The sequence below is a fragment of the Mus caroli genome, chromosome 7 (assembly GCF_900094665.2).
Source record: "Mus caroli chromosome 7, CAROLI_EIJ_v1.1, whole genome shotgun sequence".
Lineage (NCBI taxonomy): Eukaryota > Metazoa > Chordata > Mammalia > Rodentia > Muridae > Mus > Mus caroli.
In genome coordinates this window covers 86,039,746-86,065,245 of record NC_034576.1, presented here as the reverse complement: position 1 = coordinate 86,065,245, position 25,500 = coordinate 86,039,746, and the positions used below count along the sequence as shown (strand labels likewise).

The window sequence follows — 25,500 nt, the reverse complement described above, 5'->3', positions numbered from 1 at the left end:
CAGGTTTGCTTGTCCCAGGAGGTCTCATGTCTGCGGCGGTGATGGTAAAGTTTTCACCTGCTCTCTGGGCTCAAGCTGTGTTCCTGAAGCTTCTGCCTATGGTAACTCCTCCCCATGTGATCACCAAAACTGCCGATCCCTCCTGCACAGGACAGTCACATATTTTAAGGCAGGAGATTCCCCCTCTCGGTCCTTTAGGCTATCTCTACAGTAATAAGCCTTGGCTTTCTTCCCCAGTTACATTTCTTGTTCTCTCATCTGCTCTGAGTTACTTTTAAAAAATAACACCCAATAAAGGATAGAAATTGTTCTGGAGGGATTGTGAGAATACCAGGAGCTAAGTTGGAGAGCCTTCAGTCATCGGAAGATCCCTTCCAAGTCACTGTACATTTCTTCAAGGTTTGTGGGTTTGCCCATTCATTTGCTATGTAGCTTCTAATAAGCACCTCTGTGTGTACTTTGCTGCCGGGCAATAGGGGGCGTGGCAATGGTGAAAGAGCAAAGTAGACCAAAGGCAAGAGATAAGGTAACCAGGGCCAGGCTCTCCCTAAGCTCCTTTGCCAACTCTGCATATCCCCCCCTCCCCCAACCCTGTCCCCTCTGACTCCCTAGCTTTACACAGAAGCATAGAATGTTAACCTGGAAGGGAGCCTCGTACTCTTCGGAGTCAACATGCACACAGAGGAAAAGAAAGTTGCCATAGGGCTCTGGGTGAAGTTGGTGGAGCTCACAGCGGTACATTGCAGGACTCATAGCTCTAGCCAGTTTTCTTTCTTTTATACTGTGATCCCCCTCCCAATGGTGAATGGCAGGCATCAGTGGTATGCTTTACCGCCTGGTTACAGATACACACACAAGCTGTGTGCATTCACCTGTCTCTGGTCACCTCGATGTCACTGGACACATCTTATTAGTACTGCTATGGCATTGTCCCAATCAGACCCCTCACAGAGCCTTGCACAAAGTAATCAGCATACAGTAAGTGCTGGCTAAACTTAGTATAACTCGGAGTCTTGGTCTCTTCCTCCATAAAATGGCTCTAGTGACTGGTAACTTTAACAGGGCTATTGGCAGGAGGTGAGGTCACACATTCTCTAACCTAACTCCTGACATGGTCTTGCGAAACAGACAGTCATACTTTTTTAAGAGAACGATGAAGCTGTAAGCAAACACTGCCATCCCCACCAGGAAATATGCCAAGGGCAGGCGGTAGCCGGCTCTCCCGATCCGCCTCTCTCTTCCGTAGTACCCGTAGAACAGGACGGAGTATTGAAGGTAGCCCTGCAAAGAGAGCACTCGAATTGTTTCTGATTCCTAGATCCCAGAACTGTGGCCCCTTCAGCTCTCCCGCAATGTCTGGGTGTAGTCAGCATTAGCCTTACCCCCAGGGACCAGACAGTGTCCAGATCCTGTGCAGATGTGATCTGCTCCCGGGGAATGGTCTTGCTGGCTGTACTTCCAAAGGGCTGGCCTGCGATCAGCTGGTGAGAGAGGAAGGGAAGACATGTAACTCTGGGCTAGGGGACCAGATCAAAGGAATGGCGGGTCCCCAGGTGTCTGTGGAGATGCCCCGATGGTATCTCTAGGGACTATGGTACACTTTAGCTTGATTCTCTTCAACGAGAAAGTAATAATTTCTGCATGAGTTTTCCGTCCTCTGATATGTGCCTGCCCACACTGGTCACTGTGTAAACCCATTTGAAATAAATGCAACTGGTTTCTATGGATGATTCATTGAGGTCCCTGGACCTCTAATGTCCTGAGGAAATGAATGGCTCTATTTGTTTATAAGGATGTAGTTTACTTGGAAAACTGGGTAGACAAACTAGTACCTGGGCCAAATACAGTCTGTCACCTCATTGCCCTGTTGGGGAAAGTAATCAAAAGAAAAAGTACACACATGATATGAAATTCAGAGTTTAGCTACCCTCACTAGTCTCTGCCGTACTCAAACCTTCTTTTGGGACACATGGCCACTTTGAGTAGTGGTGACTAAGTCTGTGTTCTTTTACTAAGCTTTCCATGTTCTTTCTAGCCTTCCTAGTGTAACAGTGAGGGCAGCAGGTTATAGCACCTGCCTCTCCCTCAGGCTTTGAACCTCCCACCTTGATCCTGGGACAACCTCACCTCAGGAAGGACAACAAAGGCACCGGTCATCACTGTGAGCACTATGTTGATCCCAAATAACCACCTCAGGAAGATGAAGTAGGAGGCCACGCCAGACCCGAAGTGACCTATGGAAAGACAACGGAGAGTGGCTCTGCTCAACCCTCACAGCACAGAAAGCCTTGTCACCCACCTTCAGCAGTAGCAAACACAGGAAGAGTGATGTCATATGGTGCCTCCCACCCCCCACTGTTGGCTGCTTAACTGGGTCAGCATCTTGTGCCTGGTCCCTGGTTCTGTATACAGCTCTGGTTGACCCAAACACTGACAACCTTCCCAGTGCTGTACCCATTTGAATATGCTGAGTCAAACTTACTAACTCATGGGTTAAGAGACTTTCATATTCTGTAATATGCTGCATTACTTTGCATAGTCCAAGGTTTTTCTAAGGTCCTTTTGTCTTAATTTCAGCATGGAAACTATTGTGGTGTTTACTGGTGTAGTCACATAAAGGGTATGTAGAAGCTCTGTAATGTTCTGTATTCACACACTTCCTCTCAGCTTAAAGGTTAGAGAGCATTTAACTCCACTGAAATATCAGAAATGATTTTTCTAACTTCCCATCTAGCTTTTGATTTTTTTATGTCTATGAAATCTATTTTCTGAGGCTAGAGAGATGACTCAAAGGATGAGAACATTAGCTGCTCTTATAGAGGACTTGGATATGATTCTCAGCATCCCCATGGTGGCTCACAACCATCTGTAACTTCTCTTCCAGACACCCTCTGCTGGCCTCTGTGGGCAGAACACACATGTGGTGCACAGACACATATATAGGTAACACATCCATACACTTGAAAATAAACAAATCTTTAAAAGGTATTTTCCAATAGCTAAATTTAAAAGCAGTTTTTCTAGACAGTTTCCCACTTCACTTTTATGATTAAACAGATCTCCATGCTGAGATCTCATTTACTATATCTTCTTTAATGGTTTTTATGATTTCTGACTATACATTCATATATTAATAGAATATTAAAGTGACAGGTTTAGACTTACTTTTTGAAACTGTTGAATCTACAGCATGATTTCTCTTGACTGTAGTAATAACTGGATGCAGAATTAACAATAGGATACACTCCTGTTTCTGAAATGTTTGCCTAATCCTTTGAATGTTGGTCAATGAATGAATGTCCTAGGAATGAACACGGAGCCATGGAAGAATGTGGAAAGGCAACTCGGGGACTTTTCCCATCCTGGGAGGTGGGGAGGGAACCAGGCCTTCCTCTGAGTCCCACATAAGCAGAGCCTCTCTAACTGTACAAGTGTCTTGAACTGACTCTATTCCATAATGGCCGAGGCTCACCAGATGTCTCAGGCTGTGTGCTGCCCACAGTTGCACATCACCCCTGCAGTCCACCAGTGGATACTCACTCTCAATTTTCTTTATCCTCATTTCCCAGGGAATGAAGATGACCACAAAGTTACAGGCCAGACGGGCGAATTTCCGCCAGAGCTAGACAAGAGAGGCCACGATTAGAAAACTTCTCATTTGTAACCTTGGTAATAGGAAGGGTTCTGGGGTGGATTCTGGGTGGAGGAGGGGCTTCTGGACACATCCACAGAACCTTTAATTATAGTTCCTCAGGCTACTAAGCATCTCTAAGTCAAAGCAGCCGCTTATTTTCCCTGTGTCCTGACCAGGTGGTAGACATCTGGCTTGCACTGTGAGCTATGGGGTCTGCATTCCTTTTTGGAGGCAGAATCACATAAATTCCAAGCTCGGTTCAAATTCATCATGGACCTAAGGATAACCTTGAATTTCTGATCCTGCTGTCTCTACCTCCCAAGGGGACCCCACCACAGCCAGTTTAACGTGATGCTAATTAAGATCAGGGCTTTGCACATCCTCAGCAACCATTCTACTAACTGAGCTACATCCCAACCCTGTGATCTATAATCTTTTGGTCACAGTCTGCCCTATTCATGGGTTGAGGACCTGGAAATGGAAATTCCTATCTCATTAGGAATGGCATCGCAAGATACTCATTTGACCCAGCCACAGACCCCTAGCAGCTCTGTGAGTGGAGCCTAGGAATCGGTCTGACTCACCAGTCCCCCAGATGATTCTACATGCACTTCAGAGACCAAAAATCTAGAATCCTCCTTGAAAATAAGCTCCAGTCCAGGTGCTCCTGTGTCTTATAAGATATATCCTCGCCTCTGTCCTTGATGAAGCTGCCAGGAATTAGCTTGGGAGTTTTGTCTGTGGACTTACACACTTGCCAAAAGTATGAAATCATTATTCTTTTTCTCAAAGGAGAGCAAAGCAGACTGTGGCTCATGCCGGCTCTACTCTCTAGCAAAATTGAAAGGCTGTGCATTCTAACACACAAACAGTGTCCGGGTTTGTGTTGGAAGCAAATGATATCACTGTGCAAGAAAGAGCCACAAATGTAATTACTGCATTCCCAACTGTAAGACAGCACACAGTCCTGCCACAGACTCACAGGATAATGTCATTCTGGATGGATCTGCCAAGCCAGACGGCTGCCTGCACATGGAAGTCCGAGTTTTATCAGAAGTTCAAATTGTCTTTCACTCATGATTTGAGGACCAAGTCAAAGTCAGACATGATTCCTGTGAGCAATCATACAGACCCCGTATGAGTAGCCAGGAAGAAATATGTCTGTCTCTGAATTCTCCTAGTTAGGGTCCTAGTTAAGTTCTTGCAATTTTCTTATGTCTGCCTGGCATCATATGCCCAGAAAATACAAGCTTTCTGATCCCTAGAGGCAGATAGGCTCAAACATCCTTTAGTGAAGGCCTGGGCTTAGTAAACACCAAGTCTCCTCACTGCTTTAAAGCCCTACAGTCAAAGAAGCACAGAAGTCCAGAGATCTGTCTGAGCTCTAGTTTTCCTTGTATATCTGTCTTGCCATGAGCCCCCAGAAAGTTCCTTTCTTTCTAGGGGCAGTCATTGGTTTATCTGTAGAAGGAGCAGTGAGTGGCATCCAGGCCTTTCCTCATTTAATAGTCTGAGGATTTCAGTGCACAAAATAGGCTAGATCTGTAGGTAAGAGATGCACTCCCTACCAGTTTGAGGCTTGAAAAGCCAGATTCCCTACACATATGTGGCATTTGGCAATGTAGAAGGGCTTTCCAGAGCCAGAGAAAGAGTTGGAGGGTGGTGTGTGACATTGTCTTCCATGATGCTGCTACTGGGAAGTTGCCTGTGCTCCTGGAAATAGCTCCCAATCCATGATCATCATGTAAGTAAACTTAATTAAACTTGATGATTTGTGAACAGATAGCAAGGACGAGGGCTGTTCAGAGATGTGAAGGGAATCGGTGGGAGTGACAGGGGGACAAAAGAGCAGTGGTAGGTGACTATGATCCAAAGCTTTCATATAAAATGTCACTGTGAAACTCATATATACATAACTAGCATATAATAATAATAGAAACAGATTGGAAAAGGTGATTTTTGATGATCATCATTAGGGAAGGCATGGGAAAAATATGCCGTGCTTCTCTGACGATTGCCCCCAGCCCCCACAGCAGAAGACCAGAGAATCTAGACTAGGTCAAGGTCAAAAAGCCAATGAAAAACAAATGGAAAGAACTCGCCAAGACCGATGAACTGGGCCATAACTGTGGGCATGGCTGACTGCGTTTTGGTGACTCTATTTTGGTTAGAATATTCTGGTAATTGGTAAGTTTGGGTTATTTGATAATCTGTATACTTAGTAAACTTTGTCACGTATGTTGGTAAGGGACGCTCTTGTCCACCTGAGATATCTATATACCTGGGATAACTGTCCTAACAACATGTATGGTATGTCCTGAGACGTATGCTCACTTCCAGCAGGCCTGGAGTCCCTTGGCTGTGTTTTCTTGCAGTGGAGACAGTAAGCAGGACAAGTGTCAGCTAGAGAAGAGCTTGTATCCCTGTACAGAGAGGGTTACCACAAGCAATCCCGTGTCCTAGTCAGGCTGGGAGGGAAGCTCTTTCTTGTCCAGAAGTTGGGATGCTCTCGCTTCTAAGGATGTACCTGATGCATCTCTATGCCCTAAACTAAACTTAACTGGAAGAAAATGTCCTTGCCTCAGGCAAAGGCAATGCTAAATGGGCTGGAGATGCAATCCCTGTGCAGTGGTTTCAGTGAGACATGAACCCTGAAGGCTCAGGTATTTGAACACTTGGTTCCCAGTTAGTGGTGCAAGTTGGGGAGTTATGCAGCCTTGCCATAAGAGGTATGGTCACATGGAAGTATGGGCTTCAAGTGTTCATAGCCTCACCCCACTTCCAGTTTGCTGTCTGCTTTGTGCTTGTGACTAAACACATGATCCCTCAGCTTTCGGCTCTGGCTACCTTCTGCCATCCCTCCCTTGTCACCATAGACACTTGCTTTGGAACTGAAACCCCAAAGAAACCCTTCCATAAGTAGCTTTTTTTCTTGCATTTTATCATAGCAATGGAAAGTAACTGATACCCGCGGTGGGAACTAGATAATTCCACAGGGCAGGGATTTTGGGTTACCTATTTCTGTTACAAAACTCTTCTTCTGATAAGTCAGAATGCCTTTCATGCAAGTGATGTCCATTATGCTTGTTAGTCAGACTTTTGCTTGTAGCCCAGGTTGGCCTCAAACTTGAAATCTTTCTGCTCAGTCTCCCAAGTGCTGGGAGTATAGACATGTGCCACCATATCTAGCCTGTTAATGTAGTTTCACCTTAAGTAAGATTATGCTCTTTATCCATAGTGAATTTGATGGTGCTAGAAATACTAACACCTTTTCATATATGTGTGTGTATGTATGTATGCATATATATATATGTATGTGTATGCATATATGTATATATGTATGTATATGTGTATATGTATATATGTACATATGTATATATGTACATATGTAGATATATTCACACACATACATAAATATACTGTCTGAAGTCAAGCAATGAAAGGTCTTATATTATTTAAAGCTATTTCCCCATAGCATCTCATATGGTTTCTAGAAAGCTGGCAGAAAGTTAAAGCACATGAGAACACAGAGACATAATTGTGTTCTGTATATTTACCTCATGAGCTCCCTTTCAGTGCAGCTAGTGTAAGGAGTCAGAAGTTATTTTGGTCATGAAACCAAAAAGAATCTCTGAAGAGTAGGAAGAATGAACACCAAGGCCTAACCTTGGAGGATTTTTAAAAATAATTTTTAGACATCGAAAGTTAATAAATTTTGTTTTAGAAAATTTAATAAGAGTCTATTTATATTTTTCCTGTTAAATTAATAAACTTAAAATATAACATTCAAGATTTGTGCAGATGTAATAAAGTCAGGCTGATTATTTCATTATTCATATGATGATGTAAATGTTACGCCTTTTGGAAAGTAAATTGTAATATTTAGCATGAACCAAAAAAAAAAAAAAAACCACCCACAAACCAAAACAACAACAACAACAACAGCAACGCCCCACAAAACAAAAGATAAAAACTAAGCCACAACCCCCCAAAATCCATATTCATAATGTTTCCTAGGTGGACTATAGCTTCTACATTTAACCTAAGAATGAATTTAAACTGACAAAATAATTTGCAAATGGCAAACATGTTCTTTGTAGAATTAATAACAAGGGAAACAAGCAACTTAAATATCTCCCAGCAGCCAAATAACAAAACGAACAGACATTTTATAATGAAACATTGAAGAGTTTTGTAAAATGATAAACATAGACACTATAGATCAATATAAAAATATTTAAGGTTTGAAGTAAGAAAAGAACAAGCAAAAGGTATCGTCATGATGCAGGAAAAATTATGTATTTATATAATGGTTTTAAATGGGACTTAAGATTAAACTATCCTGTTTGGGTCACTAAGCAGGGGATGAGCAGGCATAGACATGATTTTTTTTTCTGTGATTTTTGAAGATGTGAAATCTCATTGACAACAGGAAATTTCATAATATATTCAATTTTAGTTTTAGCTATCTGCTTAGAAGAGAGGATAATCCACTCGCCTAGCTTGGATTATTAAATAAGAGCTGGGATTTGCCTAAACCACTCTAGGTGCGAGTGCTGCAGGGCTACAGCCGGATATAGGGTGGAAGGCCGTGAAGTGCACTTATGAGGTTGAGTCAGGAAGGCTGCCGAATAATTCTCACAAATATTTCCCTTTTCCCAATACACTAGGCTGATTTATATTATACAACTGATAACTGGTGGCCCCCAGGATTGAGATCCAGGTTTGGTGGTGTTTGAACTTGTGGACTCATCGACATTCTACAGTTGTTAATGGTGAACACTCCCAAGTATGTGTGAGGACTGGGGTGCTGGGTTCCAGAGACAACCATTCAGGAGGCCCACCACACCTCATGCGTGCTTGTTACCTCTGCTCCTGCTGCTTGGTAGCCTCGAGTCCTGGTCAGCCGCCCTTCAAACTTCAGCACAATCTCCTTGGCTCGTCTGAGAGAAGAAAAACGTAAAGTGACCCCCAACTTTACCATAGCAGGAAAGGAACACCAAATGGTACAGGAGTAGAATTAAAATATTTCATTTCCTGACTTTTGATAACAAGAAAATAAATGCTTTAAAAACGATTTTTAAGGAGCCAGAGAGATGGCTCAGAAGTTAAGAGAGCTTGCTGCTCTTTTAAGGACCTCAGTTCTGTTCAACACCTATAATTCCAGTTCCAGGGGATTGGATGTCCTCTTATGACCTCCACAGACACTTGTGTTCACACACACACACACACACACACACACACACACACACACACACACACACACCTTAAAACTGCCCTATCACTTATATGGATGAACTAATTGGAAATAATGAATTCACACCAGTTAGTTACGGTGCACTTTGTCAAAGTGCGTCCTAGGCTGGGGAATCACAGGCTTTGGGTATTCTGATAGCAGCCACCATATCTTAGCTCCTCTACCTTACAGCTTGCTTGTTCCAGACATTTCCTCTCATTACATTTCTTGGGATTTTATTTTTATTGTATGTGAATGAGTGTTTGGATATCGGTGCACCACATGAGTGAGGTGCCAGTGAAGGGCAGGGAGTTAAATTTCTGGGCAGTTTGAGCAAACTGCAAACTGCCATGCATGTAGTGGGGCTCTCTGGAAAGTCACTGTCTTTCCAGCCCAGTTTAGTCAGTTCTTTAGTAGTAAAACCATATCTACCTTCAAGGACCCTGCTTCAAGGAAGGAATGCTGTGAAGTTGACTAGTATAACAAAGTTGTGTGTATACAAGCCGTGAACCCAATACAGTCTTGGCAAATGGCTGACACACTGATCACTCTATTGAGTTGACCTGAGATGTCCACTTCAATGTTTTGTCTTTTTTCTTTCTTTTCCTTTCTTCCCTCTGGCTCTCTCTCTCTCTCTCTCTCTCTGATTTTCCATATGTAGCCCTGGCTATCCTGGAACTCTCTCTGTAGACCAGGGTGACTTCAAACTCAGAGATCCACCTGTCTCTGCCTCCCGTGTGCTGGGATGAAAAGCTTATGCCACCACCACCCAGATCTTTAAAAACAGACAGAAATTGAAATTGGAGAAATGAGTTGGTTAATAAAATGCTTTGCTTGCAAACATGAAAATGTGAGTTCAATCTTCAAAATCTACATAAAAATCCAAGTGTGATGGTGACCACTTAGAATCTAGCCTGCTTGGTGAGGTAGGGACCAGATGAGCCAGACACCTTGTCTCATTAAATGAGGTGGAAAGAGTCCTGAGGCATGGTATCAGAAGCTGTCCTCTAGCTTCTGGTATGTGCACAGATATGTACCTGCCCCCTCCAAACATGCGTGTACACACACACACACACACACACACAGACACACACACACACACACACAGACACACAGACACACACACACACAAGTATGCACATGTATATACACACAATAGACTGAATCTGTTGGGAAAGTTATGGTTAAAATGATAACCCAATGAATAACAAGACTGAATGTAAGGGTTAATACTAGGGGCTGGGCTGATGTCAGAGGCTTTTGGAGATGTACACCATTCAAATAACCCCAGTGATACACTCATCCCTACCTGATGACCAGCCTCTCTGTTTGCTTACACGCATTGTTAAAGAGCTCAGTTCCTCTCAGTCGGTTCATTGGTTTGACAAGTCTGTTTAATAGGCTATTCCTGTATGTGCCTTTCCAAAGCCTCCTGATAACACCCACTGGAGGTAAATCCTTTCGGAGACACAAGGGATAAGTCAGGTCCTGTTTCTACAGAAAAGGTGACATCCCCAAATCATCCCTTTACCAAATTCTGAGTTTTAGACCTGTCCCATTATTTTGTTTTTGTTGAGATTGTGTCGTGTTTGGCCCAGGATGGCCTTGAACTTGCTATACAGCTAAGGGTAGCCTTGAACCAACCCATCCTCCTGTCTACTCAATAATACTTCCATTATTGTAGCCCATCACACACACTGGCTCTACTCTGATCAGCAGAACAAGTACAGAAACATTGAGGGTCTCTCTCTCTCTCTCTCTCTCTCTCTCTCTCTCTCTCTCTCTCTCTCTTATCTATGGCACTCATTTGTAAAAAATTAAAATACCGCAAAACTCATGTATTTTCTGCACTTTTATTTTGGGTCAAGGACAGTGGAATACAGACATGAGGAAAACAGTTGTCCTGGAAGGGCTCCCTACTCAATAAATATGACCCAGCTGCCAAGATGCAGTGATGGAGAAGAGTGGGCTCCGTGGTGAAGAGTGAGAGGTGTGGAGAGATGAAGTGAAGGTACACATGCTACGGGCCCCGTACAGGAAGCATGTGTGTACTGTGTCCTCACGGACAGGTAGCTCGCTCTTGGTGGTGTCACTCCTGGTTTATAAGCAGTCAGGGATCAGTGGCTCCTGCACCCTACACAGACACCAAGATCAGCCTCAGCAGGCCCAATTAGTGAAGTGGAGCTTTGCAAGGTAAAGGGTAAGAGATGTAGGTCACAAGGGAATGACAAAGAAGTCTCGCTGTCAGCCTGAGGAATGGCCTGTGTCTGACATTTTGGAGCTCTGGTGAGTCAGAAGGTGTGACTGAATTCACCAGACACCTGGATTTGTATTTTATTCCTGAAGTTACGTAAATGAATGGCAAGCAGGTATTCTGTTCTTTTCTCAATATTATAAGGATTTATTTGGGGGCTGGGGAGATGGCTCAAAGGAGTGAACCACTTACTGTATTAGCATGGGAAACTGAGGTTGGATACCCAGCCCAGGTAAAAGCTAGGCACAGTAGCACATATTTTAAGCCTCACACCACGTGGATGGGTGGAGAGACAGGGTATTGAGAACTGACTGACCTGCTCGTCTACCTAGAATAGTGAGCTCCATGTTCAGTAAGAGACTCTGTCTCAAAGAATAAGGTGGACAGGAGCAGAAGATGAAGGTGCCTGGTATTGACCCCTGTCCCCTCTACAAGTGCACATACAGTTCAGTGCTCTCTCTCTCTCTTTCTCTCTCTCTCACACACACACATATACACACAGAGTTTAACTTCCCATTACTCAGATAAAAACTGGCATTTCTGAATAGTGTTTGAAAGTAAACCTTGTCCTTGTTTAGTTTTAGATTATTCACTCCAAAATTTACATGAAATCTCTATGGTTTAACCGGAGAGACCCTGGATTTAAGATTGGAGTGTCTCGTTTAAAGCTGAGCTTGTCACAGGTTTATGTATTCACAGGTGGTATTTGCTCAGACTGCTCTCTTACTGTCTCCATCAGTCTTCTCATCTGAAAAGTGGGCACCCTCAAAGGACAGAAACGATGAGATACAGAAACAGACTCAGAAAGTAGGCAGAGGAGAATCCATTGCAGCCATCTGAGATGAGAGTGTGGATATCTTTAGCCCGAGGCTCATGTTGGCTAGACTGGGCCTCAGATCTCAGAAAGGGATGATTTAATAGGAAGATGTACAAGTCTCATAGATAGGAGTAGTAAAGGAACACACACTGGCACCTAGAAATACCACCCTGAAGAGCAAGGCGTGACAGCAGTTCTGGGCACAGAGTAGGTGCCTGACATCAGACATGGGGGCTGCTTTCCCAGGAACGTGCACTCCTGGTTCACTGTAGCTGGGTTACCTGGGTTATGAAGACCATGCCTCCAACACCCCTTATGGGGTCAGTGGCAGTCATCCCTATTCTTAGGTGTGAATATCACATATTGAACACAAAGCTAGCACCCACAGTGCTTAGCACATTTATTGTTCCATAAGCTTAAATTTGCAAAGTTCAAGGTCGAGTGGACATAAGGATCAAGCTGAATTGAATATTTAAAATGCTAGGGGCCAGGAATATAATTCAGTGGTCGAGTATGGACTACTGTGTGGGAAGCCTTGGATTCTAACCCCAGTATCACAGAGATGAGAGGTGGGAGAGGGCTGGGGAGGCTGGGTTCATCTCCCATTGCGTTTGGTTGTGGGTCTGCGGGACTGCACAGACAGTGTTTTTGAAGGCATGCTTAGCTGAGCTGTTGACATTTTGGGCAACACTGTTGTTTATCATTGCTTCAGATTTAACCAGAGAACCCACATCTAGAGAGGTTAGAGAACTTGCCCAATATCAAACAGCTAGAGATCTGAGGAGGTAGTATTTGAGTTCAGGGAATCTGCCTTCAAAGTATAAGGGCTTAACTATGACTGAGACAGACTCTCTAATAGACTCAAATATCCTAATAACCTGGCTTCCTGAAGAGATTTCCTTCCCTAGGGAGATCAAAGCAAGGACGTGAAGTAGATGTCTCTTTGATTCTGCCTCTCACCCTGTCTCCTGTGAGTTTGGAGATAATGTGAAAATCCAGTGTTTGGAAAAGAGATGGGCAACTCTAAACTCTATTAAAACAATACAATACACTACACATACACACACACACACACGAGAGAGAGAGAGAGAGAGAGAGAGAGAGAGAGAGAGAGAGAGAGAGAGAGAAGCATATGCACACACCACACACATAAGTGTATACACACACATCACACACATACACATACATAACATCACACAAATACACACACACACACACAGACAAGCATATGCACACACCACATACATAAGTATATGCACACACATCACACACACATACACCCACATAACATCACACATATACACATACACACATATACCACACACAATACTCTCATGCACACAGCACACTCCCACAATACCCCACACTCACACACCCTCACACACAAACCACACACACACACACACACACACACACACACACACACACACACACATGCATATTCACAGGCACTATAACAGCTATGTCTAGATGGTCCCATCAAGCATCTTTGGGACTTCTCTGAGTGAGATGAAGGATGGTCACAGTTCTTGAATCAAAACTCTTATCAGTGAATGCTGTGTAGGCCCTTCCTTACCTCAGCGCCCGCAGCTTCTGCCCCATGGTCCAGGGTCTGCAGCGGATATTTGCCATGAGATCTTTCTGAAACTGTATATTCTGGAAGATTTGTTCCGGATCGCTGCTGTCTCCCGTTTCATCAGCATTAAAGCTGTCATCGGAGTTACTGAGTGGAAAAGGGGAATCATGGAGGAAATCTGATTACAGAATTGCTTTCAGCAAAGGGCATCTTTCTTGTGTAACTTCTGCATCTCACTGTCCCAGGGTCATCTGTAGTGTGTGTGTGTGTGTGTGTGTGTGTGTGTGTGTGTCCATAGACTGACAGAATTTGGTAATGTCAGCAGTCCTTAGAAACTCATTTGTGGATTCTATTACTTCAGTGGTCAGTGAAAAGGAATGAGTTCTCAAGGCAAACGACAGCAAAGGAGAGAGGAGAAGAGGAATTCCCACGTTTGATTCCACTCTTGAGGAACAGTAGTTTTGAGAAGGGACACAATGTCATCTATAGGCTCACTGAGGTGACAAGCAAACCTTGGAGACACAATTCCTCTTTCTCCCACTCTAAAGGTAAAAGAAACAAACATGTGGCCTGTATTGCCTGGAGATGCCTCTCTGATGTGTTCATTTTAAACACAAGACAAGAGGTGAGGCAGGCAGTGGTTTTCACAAACAACAACAACAACAAAATGCGTTAAATGACTGCATTGGGCAAACTCCTTAGGGCATAGCTACTGTGTAGAACAATTTTTCAACATTTAACAGGGACTTTCTTCCATAGTAATTCTAAATATGTCACTCAATATTTTTTTAAGGAGATGAGTAATCTATGGCTTTTGCAAAAGAACACATTTCCTCTCATTTTGATCAGGAAGTCTTTTATTTCCTCAAAGGAAAATTTCTCTAGAGTTAGAGGAGGTTTCAGTATTTAACAGAAAATATTCCCGAAAAACACCTAAGACGTTCAGTTCTCATCCCCGCCCACATCTCCGTGATCGGAAGCGTTTTCCAGCAGACACCTGATTTATCAGAGGTAGCAGATGCCGTGTCTGCCCTCTTCCGACGCTAGCAATTGAGGAAGCAGGGAGAAGCAGATGAAGCCCATGTGTGGAATTGGCAGGCAACAAAATAAGTGCAGGATACAGGCTTTGGAGCTGGGAGCTTGCAACTGTCTTCCTCTCTGAGCATTGCTGTGGTCGCCACCCCAGTTCCACATGACCCCAGAGAAGTAAGTTTCTGCACTGGAGAACCCAGCAAGGCACTCACCCAAGAAGCAGGGAGTCCTGGTAGAGATAGCACTGGCTGGCATTTCTCCGAATGCTTCTGTAGCGCTGGGATGCCTTTGAGGTTTTCATGAGGCCTGGTCTGTAGCCAGTGGTCCCTAGGGATAGCCAGGGAATTGGAAAGCCTTGATTTTGCAGGCAGGGTTCTGTTCCAAATGAGCTGTCTGAAAGAGGCCTGCAGAGTTGACCTGCTCTCCTCCTTCAGAAACAGGAGCAAATGTCTGCCTGCATCTGGTGCTCAGGGCAGAAAAACCAGGAGGGCAGCCAGGGTCATACATATGTAACAGTGAGGTGGGTGTGCTCACATTGATTGGCTAAGATCTGGACAGTTGGAGGCGTGGCCCAGTGGCCTAGGGTTGTCTTGGTTCTTCCTAAAGTCCATCAGTAATCTCTTGTGCCCAGACAGGGCTCAAAGACGTGCAAACTCCTCTACATCTGACTACAGCTGGCAGTCTCTAAACACTTTAGGAGCATAGGAGGCAGGGTGTGGTGGGTCTTTCCAGAAGAGACTTAGAGACAGCAAGTGCACTGCCTATCCAGGCACAGACAATAGCACTCTATTCTTTTCTCCCTCTACATCTTTTTGATTTTGTACTTTGAAAGATGTCAAGCTTACAGAAATGTTGACATCACAGTACCATGAACCTCTGGCTACTTTCAAGCATTAACCATTTACATGTTGCCACAGATGTCTCAGTACCACCCATGTTTTCCCTGCTACCTACCATTTACCAGTAAACTCTAGAAATAATGATGTTTCAACCTTCAAGACTTCCATGTTCTAGTAACAAAAACTGGGTTGCTTTAGTTCTAGTCTTACATGTATTAAGTATGGACAAGTCAGTATGCATAATGACCCATAAAGCTGAGGTTTAGAAAAATTAAGATTTTTATTTATTTTATGTTACTTTATTTTTATCTCAGGGCTGGAGAAATGTCCCATAAATTAAAAGAATTTGCTACTCTTGCAGAGGACCTAAGTTCAGCCCACTAACCACCTCTAACTCCAGCTCCAGGGAACCTCTTCTGTCCTCTATACATGGTTCTCTCTCTCTCTCTCTCTCTCTCTCTCTCTCTCTCTCTCTCAGAAATGCTTAGAAAACAAGACTCTGGAAATACATATATGTTGGAGGTCAAAAAATGTATAGCCTTAGAAAATGTGGCATCTTGCCCATACAAAGGCTAAATGGGGCCCATTCCCTTATTGCCTGCATGTTTCCCTTGTTAGCTGTACACTGGCTTTTTAGCCAAACATCTCATCCCTGGTCAAGGCCTTTGGTGCACTTGGGAATTACAAACCTGTTTGCTAGTGAACACCCAGAGCCCTGGCTGCTTGCAGGGAGTTAACACACTTGTGTGTAGCTGAGCAGGCTAATGCAGTGCTAGAAAGCATGGCTCGGCTCTGCTGAACACTCTGTCTTGCCCACATTAAGAACTCTACATATCAGTGAGCAGAGGTCAGGGCAGTGCCCCAGACAACAGAACAGAAGGAAGGCACAGACCACCACAAAGTGTGGGGATGGGAGAGGGTCTCATTTATTTGTTCATTTTCTTTTAATTTATTATAGCAATAACTCTTTTGTTCTATTGGCCACAAATAAAAACTGGTGAGAGGTAAAAGAGAACTCTTATCAAATGAATAATTCTCTCCTTACATTTGTTTTGATTTAATATGGTATTGTGGCTATTGAGAAAATGAATTTTAAAATAATGTTAACTTTAAATTATTTTTAATTGACACAAGACTGTACATATTTAAAGGTATTGTGTGTTATGTTGATATACAATAAAGTGTAAACAGAGCCAAATCAGACTAATGAGCAAACCCGTGGTCTGAAGTATTTAGCATTTCCTTGTGTTGGGAGCATTAGAAAAATCCCAATTTCTGGCTATTTTGAAGTGTGCAATAAATTTAAATAAAAGTATTTCACATACTGTCATTTGTAGGGTGCTCTTCATGGTTTCTATGGTTTGAAGTCTCCAGACTTCTGCTAGGGACATGTGGACGAGGCTCTTGACAATTGGTCCTTTCGGTCCTGTGTGTGAACCCCTGTCCTTTCAGGGTTCTGCTGCTCTGGACTCCAGAGATGGGGGCAGAAAGTGAAAATGCAGATGCATCTTTCTGAATGCTTGAATGATTGACAATGTGTGCCTTTTGCCCCCTGTGAGAGAGCGATTAGAACCCCAATTACTGGATGCTTCTAATCCAGCTCTGCATTTACAGTGATAATAGCACTAAAAAGTCCCCAGATACTTCAAGTCAAACATTCTTCTTCAAAGGGATCCAAGGAATGTCAGAATGACCTATAACTAATATTTTAAGCGCTGTAAGTGCTTATAGGGTTCCATGGTGTGAGAGGAAAAGTCATGAAGGGAGAAGAAGAGAGAAGATAGGACCTGACTCTGTAGTGTTAGAGCTTGTGGATACCATTACTTCCAAAAGGAAACCAGAGTAATATTTAGTTTTAAATCCCAGAAGATTTGAATAGAAGTCACCCGGTGGTTTAGCTTACAGGAACAAAACTGTCCATTTCCTAGATTGCTGATTAAGACTGTTTTATCCTGCTAAGTGAATTATATTTTGAGACACTAATATCCAGAGAGCATCTTGACCTGTAGACAAGGGAGTCTGTTGCCTCCCTCTGCTACGCTCCAGATTCTCAGGTACCAAGATTTTAGCCCTGGATTTTTTTTGTTTGTTTGTTTTTGTTTTTGTTTTTTTAAGAAGACAATCTTTCAGTGGATGCTCACAGTCAGCTATTGGATGGATCACAGGGCCCCCAATGGAGGAGCTAGAGAAAGTACCCAAGGAGCTAAAGGGATCTGCAACCCTATAGGTGGAACAATAATATGAACTAACCAGTACCCCCCGGAACTAGTGTCTGTAGCTGCATATGTATCAGAAGATGGCCTAGTCAGCCATCACTGGAAAGAGAGGCCCATTGGTCTTGCAAACTTTATATGTCTCAGTACAGGGGAACGCCAGGGCCAAGAAGTGGGAGTGGGGGGAGGATGGGAGGTTGGGGGGAGGAGTTGGGGTAGCATTGGAAATATAAATGAAGAAAATACCTAATTAAAAAAATAATAATAAAAGAAGAAGACAATCTTTCCTCCTCTTTGGATTTAGCTGGATGCCTGGTAAACTGTTTTGGCAACTCTGAAAGTTTTGGTTTGAAGTTGAGAAATGTTTAGGGTTTGTAATCCAGGGAAGATTGTAAAAACAGAATTCTCAGAGATCTAAACTTGCAGCAGAATTGGTTGAGACAAGGGAACAATTTCTGGGTGTGTTCAGCTACAAAACCTCAGCATTCAAAGGAATCACATTTAGCTGAATGGGTCCTCTCCTACCCTGCCCCCCCCCCCCAGTAATCCCATAACCTGGGAGGATGAGGCAGGAGAATCACTGTGAATTTGAGGCAACTTGGGACTAGTGTGACCCCATCTCTCCCCAATCTCTTGAATAAGAGAGAAATACTTTTTACTATGATGCATCAGGGAACATACACATTTAACAGGTATGTATACATGCACAGAAAAATTACAAGGTACTCAATAAATACATACGATCTGTCATTTTAACTTAAAAATAATTAATATAATGTAACTTCTAAAAGGATGAAGAGAAACTAATCCGAAGTTGAGATGCAGCTGACATGTGTAAGCTTTAGAACTCTCTGCCAGGAGCGCTGTCAAACTTTGTCACTAGAAGAATATTCTCACATCTGATCAAGCACTCACAGCATCTTCAGAAAGGGAAAATGAAACCTCTTTAAAAGTGACGCAAAAGCAAACAAACAAATAAAATCCAACACACACACCCCAAAACAAACAGCAAAAACTCAGCAGTTGAATTCCTTGTCAAATAACTGGCTGATTCCCCTCTATTGATTTCTGTGTGATCTTGCATCATCCCTACTGCTCAGGCACTCACTCAGCACAGTGGACACTGTTGTTGAGGGAAGTGAACTTTGGCAGCATCTCCTCAGGTTTCCTACACAGCTGCTGTGTGCCCATCCAGCAGACAAAGGGAAGTCAAAGCATCTCCAGTTCCCAAGGGAACCGAACAGAGCAGATGCCAGATTACACAGTTTTGCTGAGTTGACCTGTTGCTATAGCACAGTCATTTCCAGGCTTCTGATTGGGTCTTGGGGTGAAATTCAAAAATCTTTTCAGGAAAATTCTTATGGTTTGTACAGAAATTGTACCAAGATTGACTGACACTTTTTTCATTTATTTATTTTTGTTTTAAGATACTTAAAACCTCCAACACAGGTTGACTGGACTCAAGATGTATGAGTTGATGGCATGGATGTAGACACTGTGTCCATGTCACATGCACTAGCATATTTTGCATGGAACTCTTTCATTTCTTGTCTTAGAAAGTCCTTTTTAAATCTATTTTCTGGGGCTGGAGAGATGGTTCAGCAGTTGAGAACACTTTTGCTGATCTTCCAAAGCACCCAGGTTTGGTTTCCTGCACTCATATGGAAGCTCACAACCATGTGTTACCCCAGTTCCAGGGGACCCAATACTCTCTTCTGACATCCCCTGGCACCAGGCAGGCACACGGTGCACAGACATATGTACAGGCAAGCACTCCTACACATAAAATTAAAAAAACAACAACCCTTTTTTCCTAAAGCAGGACCTAAAATTCAGTTACTTACCCCTCCTGGGGGCTTTTCCATCTCTGCATTAGTCTTTGGTCTCCGTCTTTCAGTTAAAACATACTTCTGTAGGTTCACATGCTGAGGTTAGGTCTATCGCTATGCATTGTAGTGCTAAATTCTATACTCGAAGGTCTAGGCATTCGAGTGACTTTTCCTGTTTATAATCTTTCTTTGTGTAAACATTGTTCCTTGATTTAAAATTATTGGTGAAATAAAACTGGCTACTGGCAATTACTGGAGGGATTAGAGGTAGGTGGGTTTCAAGTGACCTGGTTGGAGGAAGAGAGAACAGAGGGAGGAGGAGGAAGAAGGGAGAGGAGAGAGGAAGCCGCCATCAGGGGCAATGGACAAAGAGCACATGGCCAGGAGAAACAGCAAGTATTTGAGGGTACATGGCTGAAGGGGTACTCAGGCCAGCAGTTAGAAGAGAAGATTAGGTGTTACCCCCCCCCCCCAGTAATTGTCAAAGCCAAATAAAACAACCGTAGTCTGAGTCTCATTTATTTGTAAGCTAGTTGGAGATAATCTTTAATTAGATGTACTGCATTCACATCTCACAGTGTCTTCACCTTCCTGTCTGCTGGGTTTGGACTGGGAAAGCTCCAAGTTCAGGGATGCTTAGAAATGACATGAACCCCTCCTACCCTTATTGCAATGATGCCATGGTACTGGTGCTCACACACCAACTTGGACTTCTACCACTTTGTCTTACTCAGGGTTTCTATTCCTGCATAAACATCATGACCAAGAAGCAACTTGGGGAGGAAAGGGTTTATTCAGCTTACACTTCCACAGTGCTGTTCATCACCAAAGGAAGTCAGGACTGGAATTCAAGCAGGTCAGGATACAGGAGCTGATGCAGAGGTCATGGAGGGATGTTACTTACTGGCTTGCTTCCCCTGGCTTGCTCAGCTTGCTTTCTTATAGAACCCAAGACTACCAGCCCAGGGATGGCACCTCACACAATGGGCTGGGCCTTCCCACCTTGACTACTAATTGAGAAAATGCCTTAGGGCTGGATCTCATGGAAGCATTTCCTCAAGGGAGGCTCCTTTCTCTGTGATAAGTCCAGCTTGTGTCAAGTTGATACACAAAATCAGCCAGCACACACTTGAACTTGTGCATTTTTATTTGTTTAGAAATTTTACAGCCTGAGGAAGAGACAGCTCATACTCAAGCAACAGCAAGTAAAAGTGATTTCTTTTACTTCACTTTTACTTTCCAACTTTGCTGTCCTAGCAGAAGTATCCACGGGGTGCCTTTGGAATGGATTCTGCATAGGTGGCTAATCTTAGAAAAGAGATGCCACATGCAGGAACTCACATTGCTCAGAAAAACTTGGGTCTGTGCTCATTCAGCTGAGGCAGAAATGTGTTCCTAAGATTCCTTTCTCTGACTACAACCTAGATCTGTGAGATTTGGAGGGTGGCAAGAAGGAGCTTATACTTTGTTTGCTCTGAGTCTAGATTAGGGGCATCAGGAACAGGGGCCGATACAGTCTCTTGCCAGCTGGCCTGCTCCTTCCAGGGTCCACATCCTAGACCCTCCACAACTCCAGCCTCCACCGAATCTCCTCAGCAGCTCTGAGTCCTGGGTCAGGTGTAGGTACAGCTCACCAACTTCTTTGTGGGGCATTACATCTTTGATAGTAGAGGTTATTTGGTTGGGGACCTGGGAACAAGGGTGGTGCATATCAAAGCAGACCTGGCCTCCTAGCATCCTTCAGTCCCTTTCTGACATACTTGGTCACCAACCCTGAACTTTCCAGCCCATGGGTGTGGGCTGCCCTTCCTCCAGAGGCTCTTCCCTATATAATACAGACATTTTGGTCTCTCTCCTCCTTTTCTCTCTCTGCAAGTGCACCCTTTCTCTCTCCCTCATCCATCTAGAGTGACTTCCCTGGTCTTGGTCCTTGGGGCCAGTGTCCTCACCCTCCTGAGACCAGTTTCCCAAATATACCTGCAGGCTTGAATTGGCTCATTTTATCGGTGGCAGAGAAATAGCCTATCAGAGATGTTGAGAGAGCTATTAGGCTGTCGTTTATCCTTTGGGGTCCTCTCTCCTCATTATAATTTTTGAGGAACACAATAATTATTTCAGTTAATAAAAAGAAATGGGAAATGCATCTTTATAGATGTGGATAAGTGGGTGATATGGAGATGGAGAGATCCAGGATTATTTGGGTGAATCTCAAAGAAACTGCTGGTACCTCATAATAAGGAGGAATCCGGGGTGGTGGTGTTGTGTGTGACCCTACACAGCAAAGAAGGTGACAGGAAGACAGAAAGAGGCAGTTTGTGAGATGTTGACTTTCAAGACTGAAGGAGTGCAGCCAGAAACCACAGAGCACTAGCTCTCTTTAAGAGCGTCATATACTACAACGCTCTTTTAACCTGTTCCACTGATGGACAGAATGCTGAAAATACCTTCCTCCTCCCAAGAAACCAGCCTGCGACAATCTGAGTACATGGAAAGATGTTAAGTCTGGTTACTTCATCTGCTAAGGAAGCAGCTTGCCAAAGCTAGGGACACAGGACTCCTTCCCAGGGCTGGTGGTGCCCTGCTGGCTTGTCAGTGAGGCTGTGCTGGGTAAATGAGTATGTGGTTCTAGCCCAACTGCAAGAAAGAGGACGTTTACTAAGTGGTGGTATAACGAATCTAGCAGGAAAGCAGGTATTCTGTTCTCTTCTTTTTGGCTTTCAGACTAATAAAACAATGGTGTGGTCCTGTCTATCTCTCCTAAAGGGCAGAACAGTCCTTAAGGTGGAATCTCTTTCCAGAAACGAGAAGCTCGTTTCTGGAAAAGAAACTGGGATTTCAGAGCTGGTGAGATGGCTCAGTGGTTAAGAGGTCCTGAGTTCAATTTCCAGCAACCACACTGTGGCTCACAACCATTTAATAGGATCCAATGCCCTCACCTGGTATGTCTGAAGATAGCTACAGTGTATTTATATACAATAAATAAATAAATAAATAAATAAATAAATAAATAAATCTTTATAAAGAAAAGAAAGAAACTGGTATTTTCCCAGGAGTCTCACACTGGGAGAAGAAAAATGCTGAAGTCTGGTGGCAGGTAAAAGAGAAGCTCGTTTCTGGAAAGAGATTCCACCTTAAGGACTGTTCTGCCCTTTAGGAGAGATAGACAGAACCACACATTGACCAGGACTGTTAATCTATACATTCTTCCTCCTTCTATTTAAACTATTTAAGCCTAAACCTCCTGTGAGGACTCTGAAGAGGGACGTGGGTAGTGGGTTCACAGGGCCTCTCTATTTCTTTTCTCACTGTGGCCACGTTGGTTACAACTCTCCTTTCTCCTCTTCACAATTACACGTTTTTTAAAACAGATATATTGAGGAAAGATGGACAAGCCTGGCTTATCAGAGCTGCCAGGGCACTGGCTCTGACCTCAGCAACTCCGGTAACACTATCTTTGATGAAGTTAAGATGAGACCTTATTGCATTCTCACTTTACTAATTTGGAAACTGTGATGATGTGTACTTGGCATATATAACAGGCTATTCTTCCTTTTGGAAGAGTTGAGTGCTATCATTTGGAAAATTTGCATGATGCCTTGCATCTACTTAATTGTCATATTTCCATTCCATGTGCCTAGTTATCACCCCGAGGTGCCATCTGCTTCAGTGTGGCCTGGATTTCCTTCCAGTGATGGACTAGCCTTTGGATGCTTGCAGAACATTGGGAGGTGGAGGATGGAGAGGAAGGTTCATGAGATCTAATTTCCTAGACCTCTCTCGGGAAAGCATCAGGGATGAACTTTGAAGATATGCTGGTATGTGCTGATCATATCAACCTTGTAAGAATGAGCAGAGGGCTGAGCCCACATGTCATCCCTGTTCAGACTGAGCAGAGGGCTAAGCCACTGCAACTGAGAACTGTGAGCACTTGTGTCATGGACGGGACTGAAGGCCACACTTCCTAACAGTCAGACCACACCACTGGTCAGTAGGATGCTTCACACATCCCCTGTGCATTGACCTCATGAGGCAAGCATTCCAACGGGACCAAGGGGAGTCTGTCCAGTTTTGTTGTTCTCATGATGTGATACACAACCCTGTAAGCCAATCTCCCTAGGGGCTTTTGAAAGCCTCCTAAACACATTATCACTTTTCTGTGTAAAGCAAACTTAGTGAGAAAACAATTATGGGATGGACATCAAATGATCCCCAAATGGCCATAAAACAGAGATGGCAAACAGCAGAGACGTAGAGGAAAACCACCGATGATTCCCGAAGCTGTGTTTGAGTTCTGTTTGCTTGGTTCTTGAATTTCTATCACTCTTCTTCTGTCTATGACCTCTCTGCCCTGTGTCTTACAAGCCTACACCATCCTAAGGTTAAAGTACAAATCATTAACTTGGTGTATTCTAGGAGAAGATGACGTGGCCTGGACAAGAAGAATGCGAAGATCTTTCTGTATAATACAGAGTGAATTAGAATATTCCCTCATTATTCCTCCCACAAACTGACTTAGAACGACATCCTCTGGGCATGACACAGCTTCTGCACTTTTGAACTCAGCAGCTGTGATTTCTCTAAGGAGATTTGCACATGGCTAGGCTTTCTGTTACAAAGGAAGGGAGAGGCTTATAAGATCTATAAGGAGCTAACCAAGGGAATGGTGAGAATGGAGAGAGGCATCAATGGTTGAAAGCACTTGTTGCTCTTCCAGAGGATCCAGGTTTAGTTCCCAGCATCTACATAGTGGCTCACAAGCATCCTTCACAACAGCTCAAAGAGATAGGATCCCTCTTCTGGCTTTTTCTAGCACCCACTAATGAGGCACCCAGATATACATGCAGGAAAAAAAGTCTACAGACACACACACCCAGAGACACACAGACACACACACACAGACACACACTCACAGAGACACAGACACACACACACACACACAGACACACAGACACACAGACACACACACACACACACACACACACACACACACACGCTAATTGGAGAGAGACATAAGACCTTCAGCCCCAGGACTTATTTTAGCTAACTGTTGGTGGGGAAGAGTAATTTTTTCTTCAGTTGTGTAGCCTTCAGTTGCCTTTGCTTCTGTGAGTAAGCCCTTATGCATACTCCCGTCCCGTACTCAGATTAAATTCACCGATTCACCAAAATGTACGTGGAAAGAATCATTCCTTTTTTTCTCCCCTTGGTGTTCTATCTGGGTGAGTTAATGTTCACTTAGTAAAGCTTCATGCTCTCACAGACATTTAGTAACTTATATCTGACCCAGTATACTTCCTTAGGAAATGAGAAGAAAATATGCAACACCCTCTCCCTTCCCCTAGAAGCAGCTTGCCGGAGACTAAGCAGAATGAGGTCATGGTTTTGCTGGGCAGATGCTTGGAACTGAGGAAGGGAAGAGGAAGGGAGGGGAGGAGGGCTGCCTAGCTTCAGTCTTCAGGGATAAGTTCATGTTCTGAAAGCACAGTGAGGACATAGGCTGGCCAGTCAGGACAGAAACCTTCAATGGCCTGTGGGGGCAGATGAGATCTGCTGTACTTCTCTGGCTGTTAAGACCATGCCTCAGAACCTAGACAGCCTACTTGTTCATTCCCAGGCCATGTTGACAGGAGACACCAGCAGCCATGGAGTCTGGATTCCTGAAGATCAGAGAAGATGCAGGTCAAAGGATTCAGAATCTGCAGCTTAGCTTATGGCCATCCAGGAAACCTGAACTGTGGGAGTTTATGGCTCAGAAAGTCCTTAGAACCTGGATGAAGACAAATGAAGGTTTATAGAAGGTCTGAAATTCATTAAATGAAGCTTTCATTCGTTCATTCATTCATTCATTCATTCAGTAATTTGTTGATCAATAGTGATTGGTGCTCACAATATGCCACTCTGTTCACTAATGTCTGGGACATAGTTGCAGGTGATTTGGTGTTTGTGCTCCTATAATAGGCTACCTAAGGCAAGGTAACTTCTTTTTTTTTTAATTTTAAATATTTTTTATTACGTATTTTCCTCAATTACATTTCCAATGCTATCCCAAAAGTCCCTCATATCCCCCCCC

The 25,500-nt window shown here is 43.6% G+C and overlaps 1 protein-coding gene across 2 annotated transcripts in view; it reads right to left on the bottom strand.

Moving 5' to 3' along the window:
* Tmc3 (transmembrane channel like 3) overlaps positions 1-15,015 on the bottom strand; it is a 39,004-nt gene extending 23,989 nt beyond the window's left edge. The window contains exons 1-7 of one of the 2 annotated variants that reach the window (XM_021168017.1): positions 14,762-15,015; positions 13,518-13,664; positions 8,502-8,577; positions 3,541-3,622; positions 2,128-2,234; positions 1,383-1,481; positions 1,139-1,281 (exon numbers count right to left, since the gene is read on the bottom strand). In XM_021168017.1, coding sequence (XP_021023676.1) covers positions 1,139-1,281; positions 1,383-1,481; positions 2,128-2,234; positions 3,541-3,622; positions 8,502-8,577; positions 13,518-13,664; positions 14,762-14,850 — 743 coding nt within the window. In that variant the 5' untranslated portion in view covers positions 14,851-15,015. The remainder of the gene's footprint in view (positions 1-1,138; positions 1,282-1,382; positions 1,482-2,127; positions 2,235-3,540; positions 3,623-8,501; positions 8,578-13,517; positions 13,665-14,761) is intronic. The other variant, XM_021168016.2, reaches the window with a different exon arrangement.
* Positions 15,016-25,500: the final 10,485 nt, after the last annotated feature.